The sequence below is a fragment of the Electrona antarctica genome (assembly GCF_951216825.1).
Source record: "Electrona antarctica genome assembly, chromosome: 10".
Lineage (NCBI taxonomy): Eukaryota > Metazoa > Chordata > Actinopteri > Myctophiformes > Myctophidae > Electrona > Electrona antarctica.
In genome coordinates this window covers 24,912,945-24,933,313 of record NC_136791.1, presented here as the reverse complement: position 1 = coordinate 24,933,313, position 20,369 = coordinate 24,912,945, and the positions used below count along the sequence as shown (strand labels likewise).

The window sequence follows — 20,369 nt, the reverse complement described above, 5'->3', positions numbered from 1 at the left end:
TACAGGACTGTCCAGTCCAGGAGAGGACAGGACAGGAGGACATTACAGGACAGCGCGGGACCGGCCACAGCAGACCAGGGACCCTGGTTTTGGTGGTCCATGGTTCGGAGGACCACCACGCACACACACACACAGCAGGGCGCATTCGAAGCGCAGCGGTCGTGAGTGACCACTGCGGTTCCATCCATCCATCCATCCATTCATCCACGGATTGACGTCCCCGCGGATCGACAAGATGCATCCCAGCGGAGGCTTGCTGTCCTCCGGCGGCATACTATGCGTGTTGTCGCTGGTCCTGCTCCACCATGGCACCGTGGACGGAGGGAAGAGACCGCGGCCGCCGCGCTGTCCCTCGTCGTGTTCGTGCACCAAAGATAACGCGCTGTGCGAGAGCGCAGTGCTCATTCCCCGCAGCTTCCCTCCCGATGTCATATCACTGTAAGTCCACAATGACGATGATAAATAAGCTTTTAATTATGTCGTGGTGGTCTTATTATCACGGCATGTTAGTTAGGGCTGTGTTGTTTTGGAATTACAAACGTACACCGTAGCCTTGATACGGCAGCATCAGCATGATCAGAATAGCCTGTATGGCAGCACTCTGCATGCGTTTCTAAATTCTTGCTGGTGATATTAACAATACATAATCGGCTATAATGGAATGATTGTTTGTTTGTATCAGGACAGTTCTCTAGGTATAACTGCCTTCCGTAAATACGTGTGTGTTTCCCCCACAGATCATTCGTGAAGTCTGGATTCAGTGAAATCCCTAAAGAGAGTTTCATCCACACGCCAGCTCTGCATCTTCTGTGAGCAATATTCTCTCTCTCATTGTGTGTCAGACCCTGTGGTTCTGTGTGAGGTGATCATCATCATCATCAACGCCATGTTTAGTTATAGACAAAGATCTGCTCCCATTGATGCTGGAAAAGATCACCTTGATCATGTCTATAGCCTAACATGCATGATATGATACAATCTAAAATTGGCGAATTATGTTTGGGTATAGTTAAGGCCTACTTAAAATAGCTTATATATAATATATATAAATAAAAAATAAGACAGTTTCTTTTGCAGGATTGATATAATGTTCTATACCCCAGGATCAGTGTGCCTATAATGCTGTTAAAAGGCAGTTTCTATGACATGTACGGGTTAATACAATGTTGTTGTGGGGGAATCCCTCCATAGCACACATGCAGGGAATTCCCCCCATGAACATCTATCTCATCTGGACTGAGTCACTGCATGTGTCCCTCCCTCAGTTCAGTTCAAAGCAAAACACACCATGCACACTCACTCATATACTGATGTGATGAGTCCAGTGTCCAATCTACATTTATATTAAAATCACAGCTGATCTGAGAATCGCTAATATAATATAGCGCCTCCAATACATGACTTTTGAAGCTTTTACATCATATGGCAGGCCAAGTCTATGAGTTTTGTAATGTTTGTTTAGAGCAAATAGGACAGTAAATGACGACATAAGATGTCATGGCCAATATTATAAATACATTAGAATAATGCACTTACGCACGTTCTTAATTCTTATGAATCTCTGACCAGCACTGTTCCTCTCTTAGTCTTTTTACAGCCAACACCTTTGAGTCCATCAGTGAGGATGCATTCCTGGGTCTGCCGCACCTGGAATATCTGTGAGTAAAATGACTGTATATCGTTATCAAAACTGATATTTACACGGATACATTTAGCTCATGAAGGTTAATCGACTAGTCGATCGAAGCATGTTTTTCTTGTGATATATATATATCAACGAATCAACGTGGAAAAATTGTAATTGATATTTTATAATACACTCAATCGGTTAGTCTGATTAACCAGTTAAGCCATGCATTATACCGCGTTGTGTAATATATTTTTTGAGGGGCGCTCCGATGTCCAGCTTTTGGTGTGTGTGCCCAAACTTTGTCCTACACAAACATTAAATTCCCTTTGACAATGAATGGACAATTTTACGTCATGATGATGTACGATGATAAGATCGAGCGCCCCTCACTTCACACGGGTGTGATTTTTAAGAATTGTTCATTAATCATAATTGAGGCGAAAGTTTGAAATAATGGTGATACTGATTTGAAGTCATATTATGACTATTCCTTATTGCTCCACTGTACGATTATCCTGAATTTTACCGTTCCAGTGAATAATGGCAAAAGGATAACATTATACCATGTTGTCTTTCTATTGTGTGTCATTTTCAGCTTCATTGAAAACAACCAAATCAAGTCGATATCACCACATGCTTTCCGGGGTCTGAAAACATTAGTACACCTGTAAGTACTCGTCTATTAACTAGAAAATGACAGGCCTGATACTGTACTTGTGAACAGCAGAAACATGGTAATAGATATACAGGTAATACCTGTATCTGTCAGGTATACATGCTGTTATTTTATTTTTTATGCATGAGCTCTGTACTGTACGTTCCAGCATGCAGTACTGAAATTGATCTTACAGTAAACTTTACTTCATGTTATTAGTTGTGACATCTGGGCAATTGGTCTTTCTTTGTTTACAAATGGGACCTCCGCAGTGTGAAATCCTGAATGTTAATTTAACTCGGGAGAGGATACAAATGGAACAATTGTTCACTCTCATCAAGAGTTGAATGATATACCGACGAGTTTACTGTGCAGGCAAACCTTGAGGCAAAAATTCCACTGAAAAGTTCTCGACGTGTTATGTAAAAGTTACATTACGATCTGTCAGAGCAAATGCCGTGTCCGCTAGGAACTTTATGGTATGAATATTTGAAGGGAACATACATAACATTTCATGTTCAAAAAATTACACAATGCATGAGAAGGCCTACTTTTACACATGCCTTTACTCTCACAGTTTAATTAACACTGAGGATTGTTCGTATTTTCTCTTGTGCCAATGCATGCGTCATGGCTTTCTTTTCAGGCATACACTCTGCAGTTCCTTCCCTGTACTGTGGCAGAGAAAGCCGTTATCATGGCTGAGGTAGACACAGAGCTAAGAATAACCATGCCGTTTCCCTCAAACTCGCAATAAGCAATTTTCCAGCCTCCAATCTCCAGGGTAATAATACAATACGAGCTCCGAGCTCCAGAAGAACGGCACTGCTGTTATTTACCGTACAAGGAAACACTCCCATGCTCGCATTCCACGTTTCAAACCGCGCAAAGGTTTAAAATGTCACTCACATTTAATTCCTCTGGTTTTGTATGTTTAATAGCCGATATGTTTGATGTTTAAATGACAAACTGTACAATTAGTACGAGTGTACTCTGTGAACAGCGGTATTCCTACAGCAATGAAGGTGATGCAGTGTATTACTGGGTGTGGGTGACATGGTCACAATTTGTGTCCGAGTATTGGAGCGCGCCCAAGATGCTTGAGACATGTGCGTACAACGTGCACTCCAGTTAAGTGGTAGCTCATTTTAAAAGGTTAGGTACTGTACACATGGTGGCATGTTGTTTACGTCTCCAGACAGTACATTATTCTACTACATGTACAACTGATCACGTGGATCATTCAAAAGTAGCCCATGCACATAATAATAATAATACAACTTTATTTATATAGCACTTTTTTAAACAAAGTTACAAAGTGCTTTGAACAGTCAGACATCAATAACAACAGAATACATCACTGATGCAAAAGAAAAAAACAGTAGAAAATGCAAAATAACGAATACAGATACGAATCCACATATACAGTACACCATTTAAAAAGGCAGGTGCTGAATTAGAAAAGAACACAGATCAAAGATGAGTTTGCACACTGAGGCTCCCTTCTGGTGGCAACCAAACAAAATAACATGTCAGGCACACCGCAGAGCTGTGTGATGGAAACGTCACTTTGTTTGGATGCCACACTGTAATAGAAGGGAGCTACAGTGTGCACACTCATCCGTCTCGCCTGAGACTAGATCACACCGTCGTTAAACATTAGACTGACTTTGTGAATGGTTTCGTCATGTTGAGTCTCATCATGAGTGTGAAAACTTAATTAGTGACAGCACTAATTAGCAGACATGCAAACGTTATCGGTGACGGGCACTGAACTCTGGTATATTTTACCCAATGTAAAATATTCCATAGAAAATACATCTCATCAAAATATATTGAAGTACAGCAGTACATGACAACTTGAGGTACCCTTCTTCTATTTCATCATGACGTTTCACAAACATCATAAGGGGGAAAAATCGGTGAAAAACGGTTATTATTTAAAAAATATTCCTAAAAAAAACAATAATGGAGCTAGGAACTTCTCATTTGGTCCACCCATTCCATGTGATAATGGTCCAGTGGAAAAAAAATCCTTATTACTAAACACGGGTGAACTATTCAAAAATGTTTTTCAAAATAGTAAAAAAAAAAGGGATAGGGATTTATAGCGATAAGGGGTAAGGCACTGGCGAAAATAGGATGCCTAGTCTCAGTAAACGCTCGATCCTGCTTGTGTTATGAGTTTTTACAATACAGTATATCATTATCATGTTTGTTTCCTTGTCATTGGCAGGAGTCTGGCCTACAACAATCTGGATACTCTGCCCAAAGATGTGTTCAAGGGTCTTGAGGCTTTGACCAAAGTGTGAGTACTATATGAATGTTGTATCCAGAGCCGGATTTACATTGCCGAGGGCCCCCGGGCTGGAGCAAATTTGAGGGCCCCCCTTGGGGCTCGTGGCGGAGCCGCGTGTCCCTATTTTGTTTTCATTTTGGGGTACCCAGGCCCCTAAAAAGAGAGGCAGGCAGGCAGGCAGGCAGGCCCCCTAATCGGGGGCCCCTGGGCTGTAGCCCACCCTAGCCCAACGGTAAGTCCGGCTCTGGTTGTATCCTCTAGTCTACCACTGCCACAGTAACCTTGAGGTGCCAGCCTTTCCACCGCCGAGGAAAGCCAGGTACTCGTTCCAAACTGGCCCGTGTGATCCGGTTTAGACAAAAGGAAAAAATAATCATCATGTAATTGCGAATCAATTAGTTTAGTCTCGCTAGTCATGCTAGTCACAAGATGGACATACCAAAACGACTATTATAACAAAAGAAACAAAACGATTATGCCAAACTAAACACATTTTAAACTAGGGCAATAATTTATTATAATAATAAGAGGTGTACGGCAACCGGAACTTCCGGCCGTTGGAAGTTCCGGTCCTGGCTTCCCTCCCCCCGGGCTAGCATGGGCCACTTGTGTTCATATAGATGCGAACCCCTACCTAGACTTGTTGTGGTCGGCACTATAGGCACTTTACACCTGCACGCCATCCGAGCATTAACATTTTTAACAGCACATGCAGCAAACAGCCAAATGTGCTGTTAGACTTTTGCACAAATTGATTTTGTACTGAATTTGTGGGCCAAAATGCGTATCAATTTGGGGTCTTTGTTATGAAAATGGTCTGAGAACCACTGCACTAACGGCCATGTTCCAGTGGCGACGGTGGTGGGATGGTGATGGAGTGCACCATGGTGTTGCATAATGTATGCATAGGGCAGAGCAGTGTAGCTATATATGGACTAGCAGCCATCCACGGTGAATAATGTGTGGGTGGGCTGCTCACACGGTTAAAAGGGATATTTCACTTTCCAAAAAACTTTTGGTCATTTCATCGTCTACTCGGGCTTATGCGAACACCTCAGACAGTTTTTACGTTGCTCGATTCAGTATTTAGATATTTGATATTCACTGTAGCTGCCCCACCCCCTTCCTATACAAAGCCATTGTAACTTCAAACTCCATTTTAACCATGTTTGATTCATTGAAAACACCCGTCCTTTTTTCTGGTGATTCATAGTGTCCCATGTGAGGTGCCCGTGTTTATTTATTTTTAATAACTAGACCGGTGCCCGGCTGTAGAGCACCGAGTCGGTAACGATGGAAGTTGGAGATCCATGCCCCACCCGGCTATGCAATACCAGTTGTACCCGTGTCAGAGTACCCGTTCCACTCATCTGTCTGTGTCCCTTTTATGCCCATATATGGAGATTTCTGTATCTGTCTCTCCGTGTCCCTTTATTCCTATATTTGGAGTTCTGTGTCAGGCATGCCCAAATTTGGAGTGTTGAGATGTCAGAACAGGCCAGCTCCATATATGGACCCTGGGCAGGGGCCCTGTACAGAGCCGGGCAGAGGCCTTTTGTGGCGGTTCTGGACAACCGGGCACTGCACTCCCTGTGGGGGTGTGGAACGTGTGTGTCGAATTTGAAGTCGGTGGGGCGAACGGTTCTCGAGTTACGTGCATTACAGACGTAAACAAAGGTATTTAAGTTAAATCCGACTTGCCTAAGCCTGCAGTGCAGACACCCTGTTACATGTATTTTTCAGAATGGACAACATTAATATAATTTTTCAATACAGAATGAGATCATATCGACATCGGTAATATCGGTTATCGGCCATAACAGCAATTAACTAGAATAAGTGCACAGGTCTCCACCAGGAGGATGTTTTGTGTGTGTGTGTGTGTGTGTGTGTGTGTGTGTGTGTGTGTGTGTGTGTGTGTGTGTGTGTGTGTGTGTGATGCGGCTTGGCCTGTTGTAGCGCCACCATGAGGCTGATTTGAAAACTGTCAAGTGGCATTTCTTCCTCAGCCTAGTGGGAATATGCATGCACAGTTTCACCGCAATAGGATGCTGCGTTGAGTAATTGTGTCAATTTGTACAAAACGGGTACAAAGTGGGCTACTCCTGAAAGGTTTAGAAGCCAATCGTAGTCAATGAAGATGGATTATGAGAAATCAAACAAACGCGTCTTGATCACATGACTATGGAGAGCATGTGTACCGATTTGCGTGAAATTTGGATAAAATCTGAAGGAGTAATATTAGAAAATGTGTTTTACATATGTCGGCCTCCTGGTGGCGCTATAAAGAGCAGATGTGAAAAATTCCAGGCAAAGGTAATCACACGATGTGTCCATGATTTGCAGCATTTTGTTTGAAACTGACATTGGCATCCAGGGAGTGTGTGTGTGCAAAATTTGACATCGACCGGGTTAACGGTGCCGGAGATTAGCTGTTCACAGACGGACGGACACACACACACACGGACGGACGGACGGACACACGGACGGACGGACGGAGTGCAAAACATACTCTCTCCCCATGCCTTCGGCCTGGTGGAGACAATTATATCGGATATCGATATCGGCCAAAATGTCTCATCGGCACATCCCTACCCCTAACTCAATCCCTAACCTAGGAGAAACAAAAATACAATACTAAACCCTAACTAACCTAACTAACAAAATTACAATAAAGTGAAGGAATAACAAAAAGGGCCTAACACCCGTACAGGATGGCAGTGGCAGGGAGGACGCATTAGGTAAAAGTACAAATAGTATATAGGAATAATAACAAACTGAGGGTTTATTCTTAAAGCAGAACAAACTGATATACTAAAGTTTAACTAACCAAAATGGCTGGGAAGTAACGAAAGGCAATATACAACTAAGGCACAATTTACTAGAAACAGAAGGGAATCGAATTCAAAGGCACAAACAAACAAAGGCAAACAAAAAGACATGCAAAGGGTGGAGGACAAGAGGAACCAAGTCTCTGCTGCAGCCATAGTATAGGAGCAATGTTTGGAACTATAGCCCATAGGCACCCGCTTTGCTGCGAGATCAAAGCGTGTCACGACTCTCCTACTCTACACTCTGGGCCCAGCCAACTGGGATTAGGGTGTGTGCGAGGACACCCAATCAGGAAGGAGGGGCAGGTCCGAGCAGGGACCTGTCAATCTCACAGCAAAGTCTGCATTCAATCATTCACTTATCACTGCCAGCCATCAGCCTCTCTCACTCTCCAACATACTCCATTCACCTCCATTCAATACCTCACATGAAACACAGAAGGAAACAAATTATAATACATGCCATCAACATAAAACCAACATTTCCACACTATTACAATTATTCCCATCTTAACCAATTACCACCATAATAATTAACCATAACAAACATTAAATAAATACTCGGACCGTGGTCCGTAACAATAATTATATTAAGGCTTCGATTATGTCAAATCGCTGCATTGCTTTGCTGCATGGCATCGCTGAATCGATTATTTTTGACACCACTACATGTAACCCAGCCCACACACACGCTGGACAAGCTACAGCACAAGCTCGCCATTAATAAAAGCCTCCATTTCTGCGGTCAAAAATCTGTATGTTGTAGAAACCTCGTTGTGTATCCAAAACAGCTACGTTTTCAGGAATTGGAATGGATCCAATGTAGTTATTAAAGTTTGAAAAATAGCGGGGGGAAAAAAGAAGCTGATCTACACGGTCAAGTGTTGTACTGCGAGTATACGGGGGACGTCAGCAGTGAGAGGAATTCATGGGAATAATGACTAAATTGGGAGAAAAGGGCGTTAAATAAATATGCTTAAAAATGCTTACAAAAAAGGGGGAAAGAAAGGAAAAGCATAAAACGTTGAAATGTGGAGATATCCTACAAGGTTTCCGTACGGCAGCAACAACTTGTTAAATGTATGGAGAGCACTAAGGTATAATTCTATTCACGCTGCTATAAATGAGAGAGAGGCATAAATCAATGGAAGCAATCTGGCTGAATGAATGAATGAATGAATGCAGATCTGGATGCTATAGTAACCACACGGAGGCCTGACAGACGTCACACAGACCCTTACTTTCCCCCCAGGCAGGGGAAATTCCTCTGGACAGCACTGCACTGTACTGTACATTATGAGGAAAACAGCACATACTCTGGACAGCACTGCACTGTACTGTACATTATGAAGAAAACAGCACATACTCTGGACAGCACTGCACTGTACTGTACATTATGAAGAAAACAGCACATACTCTGGACAGCACTGCACTGTACATTATGAAGAAAACAGCACATACTCTGGACAGCACTGCACTGTACTGTACATTATGAAGAAAACAGCACATACTCTGGACAGCACTGCACTGCACTGTACTGTACATTATGAAGAAAACAGCACATACTCTGGACAGCACTGCACTGTACTGTACATTATGAAGAAAACAGCACATACTCTGGACAGCACTGTACTGTACATTATGAAGAAAACAGCACATACCATACGATGGAACACAACACCAACATATTATGATGAGAGACAAGACAACAGTAGACACTGAGGCCTGTTCGGCGAGGTCTATTGTTTAAAAGTAGGCCAACAGACAACTTCATATATTAAACTACCCCCCGGACTCCACTACTTTGAGAACCTACTGAGCCACAGTATACAGTGCAGGATAGCCAGGATTTACACACGACATGCGCGACTGTGATCCGCCTGCTCAGATTATTTACTTTTATTTGTATTACTCCATTTTATTTTGGCCCCCTGGGCTTGGAATTACCTTCAGACCAGACTCAAAAAGCCTTCTTTAATTTCACTATGGACTTCTTAAAAAGATTACGGCGGAAGTTCTCGCTAGAAGCTGTTCCCGTTTTATTTTTTGTATTTATTTTTTTACTTTGTTAGGTTTATTAGACTTTCAAATTCCCCTGACTCACTGTAGTAAAGTCAATATGGAGTTTTATCCTGCGTCGATACATTTGAACCTGGAAGTACCCTCACTAAAAACGCCGGGACGACGCTCCACACGTCCCAAACTCTTCTCCCTTCTGGCCCCAAAACTGTGGAATGCACTTTCCGTTGCAATCAGAACTGCAGCATCACTCCCAATCTTCCGCCGTAGTCTGAAAACCCACCTTTTCAGACTCCATCATGGCCCATAGCACTTACCCTACCCCCTTAGACAGCACTTTTTAGACTTAGATAGCATTTGAAACAGACTTATAGCATGTCATGTAGACAGCACAATAATTGCATTGTATGTAGTCATAGCACTTCATAGGATATATGTACAGCATAGTATAGCATATATGTATAGTGGCATTATATAGATATGTTCTAGTTACGTTCTTAGCTTACGCATGTTTCTTGATAAATGCATTTTATATATGTGATGTATTCCCATGTAACCCAGTCAACGTGGGGATGTTCTCAGTATGTATGTCTCAAGTATGGGGAGGGGACCCCAGCAAAATTAGTTAATATAGCAATCATTTTAATTCACTTTAACCATTATTTTACACTTCAGCTATTCAGAAATGGCAGTTAAACAAGCTAATAGTGTACTTTGTGCCGCATTATGAGCTTGTAGATCTGCGATTTTTGCTTCTGGGGTCCCTGGAACAAAACATGTTTAGTGGCCAAATACAGTATACATAAAAGCCTTAGGCAGTGCTTGTCATGAAATGGTTTGAGAACTGCTGATATACAGTAGCATCATAGGTCTACATTTTTCTCAGAAAACCTTTTAGGATTTAGAAGACATTTTATTTTTAGAATAGTCCTCAGGTCTTAGTGGGTTTTGAATAAAGCTTGTGTTGTCTTGTCAGCGACCTGCGGGGCAATCAGTTCATGTGTGACTGTAAGCTGAAGTGGCTGGTGGAGTGGATGTACCTGACCAACGCCACCGTGGACCAGATCTTCTGCAAGGGGCCGGCCTCCCACCTGGACAAGAAGATCAACGACCTGGTGCCCTTGTCCTTTGACTGCATCACCACAGGTGACCGCCGCAATGTATACTGCCTAATCCCCACTGTGCATTGAGCTCGGGACAACTCATATACTGTAGGCCCCTTTTCCACCTAAATAACTTTGGTTCTAGAACTGGACTGGTTCTGGACTATATTCTCAGAACTGTGGTGCTTTTCACAGTACCGGCGGCCATTCTTTTGGTTCCAGTTCCGAACCAATTCATGTTCAGTGGAAACGCTCCGTTCAATATTAAACTGGAAAAAAAGAACTGAAGCAGTTCAACCCCCGGTGGAAAAGAGGCCCTATAGTACCATCTGCCTGGTGGTAACAACAGCTTGTCTACCCTAATAGTCAGGGAATATTATCAGTATAATGTCAAATCTTGGAATAAATGTCTTCACCAATGTGTTTGTAAAGGTGTCTACTAACATATCCCACATTGGTTTATATTCAACCACCCTAGGGGAATTTTTTACAGCTGCAGAAAGTTGGGTACCATCAACAGCCAATATATGGCAAAATGTTCTAAATTTCATTATGCTTTAAATAGCATGTGACGTGTCAAACTAGGGGGTTTTCATCATTCTGAATCCATTTCATTTCAAGCATTAGTTTTGCACAAAACACACTCCTTGGGCTACAAACGGCCATAGACACTTGCCCAAATGTGCCCAATGTGCCCAAATGTGCTGACCTCATCACATTTGTGATGACGGCTATGGCGTTTTTAAGCCCAGGGAGTGTTTTTCGTGCAAAACTAATGCTTGGAAATTGGAATGGATTCAGAATGATGAAAACCCCCTAGTTTGACACGTCACATGCTACTTAAAGCATAATGAAATTTAGTTAACATTTTGCCTTATAATGGTTGTATGGTACCCCAACTTTCAGCAGCTGTCAAAAATTCCCCTAGGGTGGTTGAATATAAACCAATGTGGGATATGTTAGTAGACACCTTTCCAAACACATTGGTGAAGAACATTCTTGGTAAGAAATGTATTCCCAGATTTTATTAATATCCCCTGACTATAAATAGGCTACAGTAGGAGATGTGATGATGTGGTGTAGGTTATGAAACCACAAAACCAAGAATATCGAGCACTATTCTCCATATGCATACAGCGGCCATCTTACCATATAAGTTTCAATATAATTCAATTCAATTCAATTAGCCTTTATTGTCTCCGAGGAGAAATTTGTCTTGTGCACCAAGAGACAGCGTTATACATTACATACAGTACATACACACACCGTTCATAGTACAACAAATACAGTTCATAGTACAAAAAAGAAATTATCCTACCCACACTGTGCAAATATATCAAGGTTCAAGTATTGCAGTATTGCACTCTCCCATCATAAGGTCTTCCCCGTTCCCCCCAGTAGTTAGTTATCTGTTATTGAGTGCTTTGATTGACAGTGGAACAAAAGAGAATGTATATCTGTTGAGTTTACAGTATGTTAATCTGTACCGTCTGCCAGACGGCATCAACTCATATTCCTTATGGAGGATGTGGTTCGGGTCTCGGGTGATTTTTAGGCCCTGCTTCCTCACTGTACTCTCAAATATCTCTTGAAGAGAACATGGGGGCTGCATACCTATGATTTTCCCAGCCCTCTTGACTAGGTTTTGACGTTGGGATTTGAGTTTGACGGACAGGTTACCAAACCATGTGGTGATGCCATAACGGATGACGGATTGCCCTGTAGAACAGTAACATGATGTTTGCCCTGTAGAACAGTAACATGATGTTTGTTGCCACGCCATGGACCCTGAGCCTTCTCAGAAAGTGCATCCGCTGGTTAATTCGGGAACAGACAGAGTCAACTTGGTTGGCCCAGTTTAACTGAGAATCAAAATAAATACCCAAGTACTTATATGAGGTCACCTGTTCCACACTCTCCTCGTGGATGAGGATTGGGCTATGATCCCCCACAGACCTTGGATCGAAGATGATCTCCTTTGTTTTTGTAACATTTAAAATAAGGTTTTGCTCCTCACACCACCTTACAGCCCCTGCTATCTCTTGTTTATATAAGTCGATGTTGTTGATTTTTTCAATAAGCTAAGGATTACTGTGTCGTCCGAAAACTTTATGATATAATCATTTGGATGCCGATTCCTCAGTTGGTTTGTGTATACTATGAACAGAAATGGCGAACTTACACGGCCTTGGGGGGCTCCCGTACTTATGGCCTGTAGGTCAGAGAGAGTGGAGTTGACCTTGACCTGCTGTTGCCTCTATAAGAAAATCACAGTACCATTTAATTATATAAGGGTTGACATCCATCTGTTTCAGCCTGTGTAAGAATAGTATTGAATGCCGAGCTAAAATCCATGAACATTAATCTAGCATACGCTGAGGGATCCTCAAGGTGTTTTAAGATCAGATGAGTAGTGGACAGGAACAGGAATAATAAACAACGACAGGAATAATAAACAACATCAAACTCAGCATTGCAGCTGTACGGAAAGCTTGAATTATTCTCTTTCTATCCTCAAAGTGTTTGTTTCATGAAAATCCACTGCAGACATGTTATGAGCTACTTTGTGTCCTTGCAGGTGATTCTTTTTCTAAGTGCTGGAGTTTGGAAGTGCTCGTTAGATATCACTCAACTGCCACCTGTTTTGAATTAGCACATAATGTAAGAGGCAGCAGGACATTGCTTTACTGAAAACGAGTGCTTCCAAACTCTGATGGAAACATGTGCGCGGTCTGCAAATGGGCAACACCTGCTGTGGTTGTGCTAGAGCAGCGGTTCCAAAACCATTTTGGCCGTGCACCCCCCGTTGCCTCCCAACCTACAGTAGCTGACGCACCCCCCACAAGGAAATGAAATATATGAACACATAAATTTTTGTGTGCAACATATATGTGACATATTATTTGAAATTGGCAACCTGCATATGTTGCATACAGTAAGCTATATAGAGACATATATCACCTATATCCACATATGTGCATATATCCACATATATGCACAGCACACATATGAACCTGAATATGGCATATATTCTGCATTTATACTTGTCATATATTGGCATATGTTCATATATTTACCACCACCATAGCCTTTTCATGTCACGCACCCCCTAGAAGGGGGTCGCGCACCACAGTTTGGGAACCCCTGTCTAGAGGAATTGACCTAGCTACTCTACTGTACAGTAGTCTACTGTACAGTTTCCAAACTGTTCAGCTCAAGAGCCAAAAGATACATTTGGGGTAAAGGACTTAACATGGCACATTGTGGCAAGGGCTTACTTTAATTATAAACCTGCATGCACACATATATTGTTTTTTAATCCACTTTATTTTATATATACATTTTATCACCATTAACCCAGTGTTAATTATCTAATGTAATCCTGGGTGCTACACTCCCTCTGCCACCTGGGGAGAGCAACGGACTGACCTCATGGTTCCTTCACTGCATGAGGAGTCCAAGCCGCTTCTTAATTTTCACCTGACGGGGAAGTTTCCCCGGTTGGACGTAGCACGTGGGAGGAACACGTTATTCCAACCAGTTCCTTTCCCCTCCATCAAGCTGGCCAGGAGGAGTTTTAGAGACCAGGATTACTGCATGTTTTTGTGAGGGTATACCTACCCTATTCTGTGGGCCAAAGATTATGCAAAAAAAGCCGATCTACAAGCTCACACCGCGTTAAGTTGTGTCACGTTGCATGCTTGTAGATTAGCTATTTTCGACGATGAAGACATTATTATTTTTTGTGACTTAATCTTTGTTTTCCCAAAGTAACTCTCAAACTCTTGGTATTTTCTGTCCACCAGAGTTTGCCTCCTACCAGTCTCTGATCTTCAAGTCCATCTCGGTGGAGGCCTTTACCTTCGGCAGTGACCAGTACGTGGTGTTCGCTCAGCCCTTCATCGGGAAGTGCAGTTTTCTGGAGTGGGATCACGTGGAGATGGTGTTCCGGAACTACGATGATATCGACAGTAAGCACACGTCGTCTCCACAGCATTCGCAACAGGTTGCAAAGGGTGTTATATGGAAGTTAGGACGGAGTGGGATTTAAGATAATCCATGTCAAAATAAGGTGTTATGCGCACATGAACAAACTATGGGACAGACAGACAGACAGACAGACAGACAGACAGACAGACAGACAGACAGACAGACAGACAGACAGACAGACAGAGACTTCACCATATGAAAAAAAAGGTGTAACTAGAAAATACCCACTCAGAAAAAGCGACCATGCACCATCATTCAATGTAATGTTATTGCACCACACGTTTGACAGTTTATGGACCGTGTGCGCGCGCGTGTGTGTGTGTGTGTGTGCGTGTGTGTGTGTGTGTGTGTGTGTGTTTTCACATTCTCACCCACACACACAATGAGGGACGAGGAGTAGTAGTAACTGTCTCCGTCTCTGTCCAGGCACGTCGACAGTGGTGTGCAAGCCGCTGGTCATCGACAACCAGCTGTTCATCATCGTGGCGCAGCTGTTCGGCGGCTCGCACATCTACAAGCGCGACATCTCCGCCAACAAGTTCATCAAGATCCAGGACATCGACGTCCTGAAGATACGCAAGCCCAACGACGTGGAGACGTTCCGCATCGACGGAGAGACATTCTTCGTCATCGCCGACAGCTCCAAGGTACAGTATCTACTCTGTCTGTCTGTCTGTCTGTCTGTCAGCTCAATGTGCAACATTGTTTTATCACTCAACAGTAAACAAATCAGTCGTTATAATTGTCAAACTGGTTATTTCTCTCACTATAATTGTACCATCAAAAATAATCGTTCCTTCTAGGTTTGCATTTTTATGTTATGGAAGATTTTCTTTTATGCTATATTACAGTATGTGTATACAGTATACGGTATCTTCGATTTTATTCTTTTTGACATGTTTCACCTCCCCTTATAAAATACTCTTCAACCACCTCTTTACAAACATACTGTAAACCTGTGATGTGACATTAATACTGATTCCCATTCTAAATCCCTGCTTACCTCCAAAAGGCCGGTTCGTCCACCATCTACAAGTGGAACGGTAACGGGTTCTACTCGCACCAGTCGCTGCACCCGTGGTACCGCGACACAGACGTGGAGTACATGGAGATCTCCTCCAAACCACACCTCATACTGTCCAGCAGCTCGCAGCGGCCCGTCATCTACCAGTGGAACAAAGGTACAGTACAGTACATTTCGTTCCTTCCAGAAAGGTACCTATGGATGTCACTGGCCAGCTGCCAGTGACTGGCAGTCTTTTCCAGTCTGTTCCAGTCTTTTCTTACAATTTACAATTTAGGCATTTGGCAGACGCTCTTAATCCAGAGCGATTTACAATAAGCAAGAACAAAAAAGCATGGCAATATATCACATACATAAAAGTAGTTATCATGAAAAATGCGTAAGCTAAGAACGTAACAGTGGAATATCTATTTAGTGAAACTATACATATAAACTATACATACTATACTTATACAGTACTATAAAGTGCTATGACTAAAATGCAATTCTAGAGCTGTCTACGTAACATGCTATAAGTCTGTGTAAAATGCTATCTAAGTCTACATAAAGTTCTATATAAGGGGCTAGGGTAAGTGCTATGGGCCATGATGGAGTCTGAAAAGGTGGGTTTTCAGACTACGACGGAAGATTGGGAGTGAGGCTGCAGTTCTGATTGTAATGGGAAGTGCATTCCATAGTTTTGGAGCCAGAAGAGAGAAGAGTTTGGGACGTGTGGAGCGTTGTCCCGGCGTTTTTAGTGAAGGTACTTCCAGCTTCCCTGCGTTGGCTGATCTGAGTGTGCGGGAGGGTTTGTAGAGTTCGATCATACTTGCAAGATATGGGGGAGCCATACCTTTGGTTGCTTTGGATGCCAGCATCAGAGTTTTGTATTCTGTGCGGGCAGCGACCGGGAGCCAATGGAGGGAGTGGAGAAGGGGGGAGACGTGTGAGAATTTTGGCTGGTTGAAGACCAAGCGAGCTGCGGCATTTTGGATCAGTTGGAGAGGCTTAAGTGCACATGCCGGTAGGCCAGTGAGGAGGGAGTTCTTAGCCGTTATTCTTTTTTTTCTTTCTTTTTACTAACTTTTTAGTCAATTTTCTACCGGTTACCTTTTTGATTCCTCTATCAAGTAGCACGTTTTGTTTAAAATTATTTGTTTTGTTTGTGGAAGTAATGTCTCTATGGAGAATAACATTGAGTCATCTTAAAATCGTCTCATAATAACAATTGTATATTCCAGAATTGTGGTCTCGGTGATATTGTCAGGGAGGTGTCTCTGTATCGTTTACTAATTTTTGATAGTTTGTTTCTAGCGGAAATGTAACTAATTCGGCAGCAGTAACATTAGCGTTTTCTCACAGTCAGTTGATTCTTCATATCCATGAGTGAAACCGCTGGGATGATTTGTTTATTTTTCAAACACAGTTCTTATATGAGGCGATCTAAGATCTAAGATCCCCCTAGCCTATGGGGATCATCATAATTAAAAAATAACTAAAAAAAATACACAAACCCGTGCTATAGCGTCCCTCTAGCAATATTGATGTCAGACTTTGGCGCTCTATTATTAACAGGCACCAAGCTGTTCGACCGGCGCACCGACATCCCCGAGATGGAGGACGTGTACGCCGTCAAGCACTTCCAGGCCAAGGGCGAGCTGTACATCTGCCTGACGCGCTTCATCGGCGACTCCAAGGTGATGCGCTGGGACGGCGCGCTGTTCCGCGAGCTGCAGACCATGCCGTCGCGTGGCTCCATGGTCTTCCAGCCGTTCACCGTGGGCAGCTGGCAGTACGCCATCCTGGGGAGTGACTACTCCTTCACACAGGTGCAGTGGTTGGAAAGTATAGATGTGGAAATTTAAAAGATGTCTTCTAAATCATGACAGTTTTCTGAAAAACCTATGTTTCTGTGTCAGTGGTCCTCAACCTTTCCATGTCAAGGACCCCAAGAATTATATGTAATTGGCCGCCGACGCCCATCAGAAAATATTCTGGGACCCCCCCAGAAGCAAAGATTTGAGTTAAAAACGTTCACTCTGAAATAATATATATTCAATTATTTGAGGCACATTTTCACGATTTTTCAAAAATAGCAGACCTACAAGCTCGTAGAGCGGCACTTGTAGATAAAGTATAGCATAATGCTAAAAACACCAAAAGGGGTTCCCGTCCAAAATGGGCTAAGTACATTTACTGTACAATTGAGGTTATTTGTACTTTAGTTGAGTATTTCCAATTACCAAGTACTTTTACTGCTACTCTCGAAGGCAAATATTGTACTTTTACTCCACTAGATTTATTTGAAAAATTTAGTTACTAGTTACGTTGTTGTAGATATTGATTATTACAACAAAACATACAGTAACCACTTCAGCTCTATATACATTTCGGCCATTTGAAAATAGCCGATCTACAAAGCTCACAATGCATTGCGAGGCATCTTTTGAAAAAGATTTAAAAAGATTTGTATATATACATTTGAGTACATTAGTACATATACACTTTAAGTACAGTTTGATACCAATACTTTTGTACTTTTAACTAATAACCAACTAAGTGGAAAAAGCGGCAAAATAAAAGATGCAAAACTAGCTCAGATGCAATTTCCCATGTTTGAGAACGCTGGCGCGTTTCGGCAAACAGCCTTCTGCCTCAACCAAGGGCAGTTTGCAGAGGAAGCGCACCTGTTTTTCTTTCGTTACACTTTTGTACTTTTTGAATTCCGGGACTTTTACTCGTGACATAGTAGTTCTACACGTGCAGTAGTGATACTTTTATACTTAAGTACAAAATGTGAGTAGTACTTTTCCCACCAATGCCCCATACAGGTGTACCGCTGGGACACCAAGAAGGGACTGTTCGTCCACTTCCAGGAGGTCAACATCCAGGCGCCGCGCGCCTTCGCCCCCGTCTCCATCGACAACCGGCAGTTCCTGCTGGCCTCCAGCTTCAAGGGCAAGACGCAGATCTACGAGCACCTCATCATCGATCTGAGCAATTGATCGGTTGATTGATTGATTATATAGGTCGGTGGGGGAGATTCGGGGTGGCTGATGAGACTTTGATTGATTGTTGAATATTGGGTATAACCAGACAGTGGCATCAAGAGGCAGCAAAAGAAAACCCGTAGCCCAGGCGTTTAAAAACCCCGGAAGAGACGCCTGGGCTACGCGTTTTCTCGCTGCCTCTTGACACGACTAGTTATACCCATTGAAGGAGCAACCGTACCCTCATATGATTGGTCCTCACTAATGCTCGCTATGAAACGCCACAATTGCGAGCCTACTCACTCACTCTGCGTCTTATTGGTGAACCTGCCTACCAATGATAATCATCAATGGGGATTCTTCCAAGCCATTGGAAACGACAACCTTTCCATTCCTGGAAAGTTATAGCGTGCTGAAATAGAAGCCATTGGAAATGTTTGCAATTTACCAACCCTGCCTTCCGATGATGTCATTAGCGGGCGGATTTCGGAACTGTCCACAAAATCCGCGGAGGCACGGCGAGTAGACAGAAACGGTGCCGTTATTATAAAGAGAATAGTGAGGACCAATCTGAAGATAGAGTTTTGAAATGGGTGAAGGTGCTCCTTTTAAATCGGATGTCAAAGCGTAACGGTAAGAAGCTGCCGTTTGTGCAAAGGGACTGAAAGAGACTTGGGTTGAATCCTAACCTGAGAACCACAGGCATTAATGACCTCTCATACGTTCCTCTAACATCTCCCAAGTGGTATCCATGCATGATTGATGTGAAAACCCAGGTCAAAACGTGTGGGTCTCACGTTACGATCAGACCCCGGCTGTTTCTGCGCTCAGATGTTGGACTTGCATGACCAATACAGGCCTCCAGGCAAGGCCGTCCCATCCTGATGGAATGCAACACATGACACGTCCACCTTCATTAGTTCAGCGACTCTCAACCTGTGGGCTGGGTGGGGGGAGGGCCACTGGTCCCGTGAGGATATTGCAAGTGGGCCCCCCCCCCAAAATAATAGGCTCTATGCAGTCAGCAGCCATATTGGAAAGAGCTCTTCCGGGCCTCTTCTCTACATCCTTCACAGGTGTTACCGATACTAATTAAGACTCTGTTCATGCTATTGTGCATGTTGGCTTACTGAGGGATCCGCTCATAATTCCGAGGGCGCATTAGTCCGACAAGTCGACAGCGTGGCTTTGCGTGCGGTTAGGGTTAGGGTTAGTGATGGCGCGAGTTGGACCAACGGAATAATGACTCTGGCGACTCACTGGAAACACTCTGCTATGACGTACTAACAGTCCTACAGTCATGAGTCACAGGAAGCCACGGGTTTTTAACCTGCAACGCATGTCGGGAGCCACGGGTGAGTTTTAACGGTCCACGGGTTAGTTCTAACCGGCCATGCATGTCGGGAGCGACGCTGTTGTCGGACTGTTCGTATGTCTAACCAACGTACTGTACATGCACCCCCTCTGCTACACCAGTGGGTCTCAAAGTTTCCAATTTGTACTCTCAGAGTTCGTGGGGGTCATTGAAATTAAAACATTTGAGAACCACTGTGCTGCAATAAATGCCTCAATAAGTGGAACTGATAAGACCTGTGAAGGAAGTAGGGAAGGGGCACGGGTTCTCCAAAATGGCTGCTGTGCATAGAGAAACGCAATCCACTGATCATTTAAAAATAAACATGCGGCCGTGTTAAGCGGTCAGATGGATGGGTGGGTCGCGAGTACCTTCCAAGATTCTAAGTGGGCCCTGGTCCAGAAAAAGGTTGAGAACCGCTGAATTAATTAATCTATTTATAGCATTGGCCAGTAGTTTATTTCTTTGTGTGATTTAACACCGTTTACATACATT

The 20,369-nt window shown here is 43.2% G+C and overlaps 1 protein-coding gene across 1 annotated transcript; it reads left to right on the top strand.

Moving 5' to 3' along the window:
• Positions 1–235: 235 nt before the first annotated feature.
• Positions 236–18,535, top strand: LOC306930773 (leucine-rich glioma-inactivated protein 1-like; the record flags this gene model as incomplete). Its single annotated transcript, XM_079511869.1, has 11 exons — positions 236–438; positions 738–809; positions 1,587–1,658; positions 2,226–2,297; positions 4,522–4,593; positions 10,411–10,580; positions 14,344–14,508; positions 14,954–15,174; positions 15,540–15,708; positions 17,106–17,359; positions 18,362–18,535. 11 exons carry the CDS (start codon positions 236–238, stop codon positions 18,533–18,535), a joined length of 1,644 nt encoding a protein of 547 aa, XP_079367995.1.
• Positions 18,536–20,369: the final 1,834 nt, after the last annotated feature.